This window comes from Limulus polyphemus, unplaced genomic scaffold (genome assembly GCF_000517525.1).
Source record: "Limulus polyphemus unplaced genomic scaffold, Limulus_polyphemus-2.1.2 Scaffold288, whole genome shotgun sequence".
Taxonomy (NCBI): Eukaryota; Metazoa; Arthropoda; class Merostomata; order Xiphosura; family Limulidae; genus Limulus; species Limulus polyphemus.
In genome coordinates, this window is record NW_013665898.1 from 364792 (window position 1) to 370531 (window position 5740).

The following is a 5740-nucleotide window of genomic DNA, read 5'->3' on the forward strand; positions in this document are numbered from 1 at the left end:
AGTAAAAAAAAAAAACTGGACGAAATAAGGGTTCTCTTATTTGATATTTTAAAATCAAGTAGAACATTCTCAGGCAACACGAAATTATTACCGTTAATCAACAGCAAAGGAGAACTGACAATTGTTTGTTACTTGGTACCTGTCGTTTGTTTCACTAAAAAAGATGTATTATTCAAACAAACTATCACAACCACATAAATTGTACTTAATGAAACCTATTACCACGTTTAAAATACGCATACTAAGGAGAAATGAACCCAGTGTGTTAGTTTAAAAATAGTAGATCTATGATAATACCAAAATATTATTCTTAATAATAGATTGACATGTTTCAGAAGTGTAAGAAATATATGCTTTCGACTTGAAATACAACATAAAGTCTTTGATTAAGGTATATATATTAAAGAGATGAGCATATACATGCCTGTTGTTATAAACGTCTGTAAAAAGTATATTATACATTGTACATGGTTTTAAAAGAGTGTTATTAAACAACTTCCGATGTAACTACATGTAATATTACTATACTTTATTAATGTTCGAATAATCTAGAGCGACATATATTGATCATTTCAGTATACCCAATAATGTGCGTTTTAGAGCTGGCACGAACTGTAACCCTAAAAGAAAAACAACAAAAGACTCCCTATTTACGTCGGTAGAAAGCATACGACCTTCCTCCGCAGTTAATAACGTTACCCTCAAGGAGTAGTTAATTTGATCACTATCAAACAAGCCTTTGTGAATGTCTAAGCACCACATTTTTTACTGCTAATGGAGTAAGTAGATGGCTGATACAAACCTAAAAGTAACATAAACAGAGAAAGTGTCTCGTAAAACTCGTTATTTATCAAGTATGTAAAATTTTAGACAACTTACATGGTTATATCTATGAATATTAACTTATAAAGATGCCCCAGTAAATATAAACAATAGATTATTTGTATTCATTAATTAAATCGTACTTTTAACTAAATAAGAAGATGACAACAGCTCTTGGAATAATTGCTTCCTTGTTCAATTAAAATTTGTAAGTATATTTAGGATTTCAAGCACTGTAGCCTTTTCTTCAACTAAAAGGGGTGAGAAATGCTTCTCACAACTGTAAAATTGACTGGCGTCTAAGATGTAAAATTCAATTATTTACTTTGAAACAGTCACTTAACGTTAAGTTGAAAGGGTACATAGGTTGTTCTCGTGATAAAGCGAGTACATTGCTACAAGCTGATGTGAATTACTGTTTGTTAAACTACTTGCAATAGTGTTAAACTATTATGGTATCCGTTTAAAAGTTTTTGTAAAAAAAAAACGTTCTCTGGGTATGGAGTGACTTTATTATATAAACTTGTTACACCATATCCAATGTGGACATATCATACCGTTCTCCTTCCGCTTAGTAACTGCTCAGGGCGATTGCTCTGTTTGCATTGTGCCGAAGTGTTGTAATTTACGATCTGCCGGTTGGTGTGCGTGAGCAACCAATGTCTATATTCACACATGCTCTGTTAGGCTTAGCGTGCACACGATAGCCCTGATTCTAACTGCTGCGAACTCAGTAAGTTGTTCAGGACAACAGGAACAGTACGTGCTGGGCACTCGACCGTTAGCAACTGCAGTCAAAACTAGGCCACACCCGTTGAATGGTATATAAGTTCAAGTGCTGAAATAGAAAGTGCTAGAATCCACAGTTCTTTCGGTCAAACTTCAATCAGACTGCCTAAGAAAGTTAGTCGTGCTCGTGAGCTAACGTCTCTTTATTGCGTTGTGTGTTATGTAAGTGTTGACCTATGACGTCATCAAACATACGTGTTTTATAGAGTATTCAATTTTGTAGTGTTTCTGCCTCATTTTTATTACATTTTCTACTATAATCATTTTCTTGTTTACGTGTGTGCATCCAATTTATAGTGAGGAGTCACCAAAGTACACGATTCTGTCAGTGCGAATATTATTTTTAGTAGTACATCAAAGACAGCCAATGAACGCTTACGATTTTTGTATTCAAAACATTTGATGTGAACGTGCCTTTTCGTGGAAAAGAACAGGATGGAAAGTTTGAATGTTTAGCGATCGATTTGTGTTTCTGTTGCAAGACAAAGAACCTTTGAGTAGATTTAATGATTTCACAAAATACTTTATTGTTCACTCACTCGCTAATTCTGGACAAAAGTGTCCTTGAGCAATATTTGGAAATAATAATAAGCTTGATGGTTGATGGATTGAAATAGTAGAATCGCGTGACAACATCTTCTGATCCTGAACAATGCATTTCACTCAGTATTACATGCTAAATTCGACCAATACTGTATTCCAACAAAATTCGGGGATACTGAAAACTATTGTTTATTTGCCATTACTTGATGAATTTGAACATTAGTGGTTGACGATAGTTTGTAATTACTGGACACTGTCGTTTGTTCAAAAATAACCGATAACTTCAAGCGATGGTGTTTACTGATAATTAAAAAAAAACTTAAATAGTAATGTTTGTTTACAGCAGTATATAAATTCAACAAGTACGGTGTTTAAGTACGGTATTTGGTGATGCTGAATTTAAAATATAATGTTTTCTAACAATATTTGGCGATGCTGCACATCACTGTTTATTTAATGCTACCTGATAAATTCGGCCAATGCTGTATGCTAATATCTGGTGATGCTGGACACTAATGTCTGTTCAACCGTATCCGAAGATTTTTGTAAACATTATATACTATTTTGATAATAATTAAAACGTTTTCACAGAATATGATTGTTATTGTATTCAAACAGTATCTAGTGGCCGTTTATCAATACTCGGAGTATTATGTTTGGCTATTGTTAAAAACAAAACAAAAACATTGTTTATTTTAATATAAAGCTCGAATAACGTTTATTATATTTGCACAGACGTAATTAATTGACTCTAACTAGCAGCTTTACTTTATAATAGGCACGCGCATGCTTTATGTAACTACACCTCAATGTTTCGAACCTTCTACTACTTTATTTGATGTTTCATAAAAGAAACTATTTGGCTACAACTAACAATTATTAAGTTCGGTATTACTTAATTTTGCACTAAATATGTGCAGTTGGTTAAACTTTGTATTACTTTATTGAGATATTAGATATACGCAAGCTTAATTTGATCAAACTTAAATAATGAATTTTAACACAGAGAACTTTATCTGATACTAGATATGGACGGATTATATTTCACCATAAATAATGACTTTGAACAAAGTCTTGTTTTGTATTTTGATAAAACATACACGACAAAAACAGCCAGCAGAATAAATCCGCAACTGGATCAATACTTTATTCTACTAGATCATGTGATACGTTTTGAACAATGTACTGAAAATTTCCTCTCTTTGATTTTACAGATAATATTGCGTATGTGACAGAGTTTCAGAATCCAGACTGACGTCATGGCATTTCGACTGGTGCTGAGAATATCTCTCTGGCTGGTGTTGTTAATCCTTCTATGTGAGTGAAAATTGTTTCAATTTATCTTTGTCTCCTCTAGAGTCTAATTTATCTCGTCATAAACAACACGTTGCAATATTTTTGTTCATTTAAAGCAGATACAAAAAAAAAACCGGTTCGTTAGTGGTAATGTAAACATTTACATTTAAAAGCTTTGTATGTTTTCTATCAATGATCTGAAGATGAATAAAGAGGTCTCGATCATTTTCGCCGTATGGAACTAATGTTTTTTACACACCCAGGTTTAACCTTGGTATAGTATTCACTGTATTGGATTTGGATGTAATTTTTTTAACTGTATAGTATTTATTGTATAGGGTTTTCATAAATTTAGCGATGCTACATTAATAAGTTTTACACAGATATTCAATCACAATATAGTACTCATTGTATAAGATCTTGGTCACTTTCGTCGTGTCACACTATTGTTTTTACACATAGCTTTCACTACGGTAAAGTACTGATTTCACAGGATTGTGACAATTTTATTGGCGTCACAACAACGCTTTTTACTTAGATATGTTATTACGATATAACACCCATGCATAAGATCATGATAAATTTAGCTGTGTCACGTTATTTTTTCTTTTTTTAAGCAGATATTTGACCATTTAGTGATACTTAAACAGAATATATGAACAAGAAATATAACTCCGTTACCGTAGTGGGGAAGTTCGTGACAGAAACAGAATGATAGTGAATCAGCAACAAGCAAAAGAAAACTCTATTATTTATAAGCCTCGCATGTTATGTTTTAGATCGGCTGTCAAAACTGCATAAGGATGAGAGAAAAGTATCCAGTTATACATGGAAGGTGAAAATAAGTTCGTGAACAGTTATACGAAAACTACGTGTGTTTTAGTTGCTATACAATTCTGACGTTCATTTTGGATTACTAATCTTGTTCAAATTGAGCTTTCTTCGTTATCTATCAATTTGTTACATTAGGGGTAAATGTATGAAACACGTAATGTATAACATTCAAAAGTTGGTTTATAAACCTTCAGGTTCCACTAATACAAAGTAGGTTATGTTAACAGGTCTCCAGCTGACCTAGAATTTATTTTCTAAAATACTATTTCGTAACTAAAATATTTTGATAATTCGTTTAATGTTAAGTATAGTTTATCTATTTATCTATGTATGTTAAGTATAGCTTATCTAAGGATGTTAAGTATAGTTTATCTATTTATCTATGTATGTTAAGTATAGCTTATCTAAGGATGTTAAGTATAGTTTATCTATGGATGTTAAGTATAGTTTATCTATGAATGTTAACTATAGTATATCTTTGGATGTTAACTATAGTTTATCTATGGATGTTAACTATAGTTTATCTATGGATGTTAAGTTTAGTATATCTATGGATGTTAAGTATAGTATATCTATGGATGTTAAGTATAGTATATCTAAGGATGTTAAGTATAGTTTATCTATGTATGTTAACTATAGTTTATCTATGGATGTTAACTATAATATATCTATGGATGTTAACTATAGTATATCTATGGATGTTAAGTATAGTTTATCTATGGATGTTAACTATAATATATCTATGGATGTTAAGTATAGTTTATCTATGGATGTTAAGTATAGTTTATCTATGGCAACATAGCTGCTGTTCAATAAAGTTAATTAGTTAAAATACATATGCAAATGAACTAGGGTTGATTTCTAAAAAAATGCTGTTAAAGGCCATTAATTAGAACACATACACAGATGAGTTAAACTTCATATATGAACAAAAATTGCCCGCAGTTATACTAAGTTAATCAAGTAAAATCGATGCTCAGGACACCTACAGTTTGAATAAATCTAATGTATGAAAAAGTCTGAATTAAATGTATTAATTAAAATTCGTTTAAGATTCAGCAGAGGTTAAATAAAATACGATCAGACTGAAACTAAAATTAACTTAATGATAAAAAAAAAGAGCTGAAGCAAAACTTGATATTTAAACTCCACTTGGTTTCTGAAATGACAGCTTTTTAGATATAAACTGGTTATCATCTGACCCAAAAAGGTGGTCATTTGTAAAACATCTCAAACAGAATAAAAGATCTAAGTTTCGTGTTTCTGAAAGACATATATAGAATCAGGCTTATAACCAGCTGTTACTTTATCTGTGTGCACAGCTCCAATTTCTAACATAATGGTGTATGTGTATGGTCAACTTTCATAGAAGAAACATAGAAATAAACATCAATTTGACTTGGACAAGATTTTGTCTACCTTAAATATCTCTTTCTAATATACCCCCCCCCCAGTG

At 31.5% G+C, this 5740-nt stretch overlaps 1 protein-coding gene across 1 annotated transcript in view; it reads left to right on the forward strand.

Moving 5' to 3' along the window:
- Positions 1-1366: 1366 nt before the first annotated feature.
- The window catches only part of LOC106457064, a 30339-nt gene continuing 25965 nt past the window's right edge, over positions 1367-5740 (forward strand). Inside the window, exons 1-2 of the mRNA XM_013916449.2 lie at positions 1367-1773; positions 3369-3471. Coding sequence (XP_013771903.1) covers positions 3414-3471 — 58 coding nt within the window. The 5' untranslated portion in view covers positions 1367-1773; positions 3369-3413. The remainder of the gene's footprint in view (positions 1774-3368; positions 3472-5740) is intronic.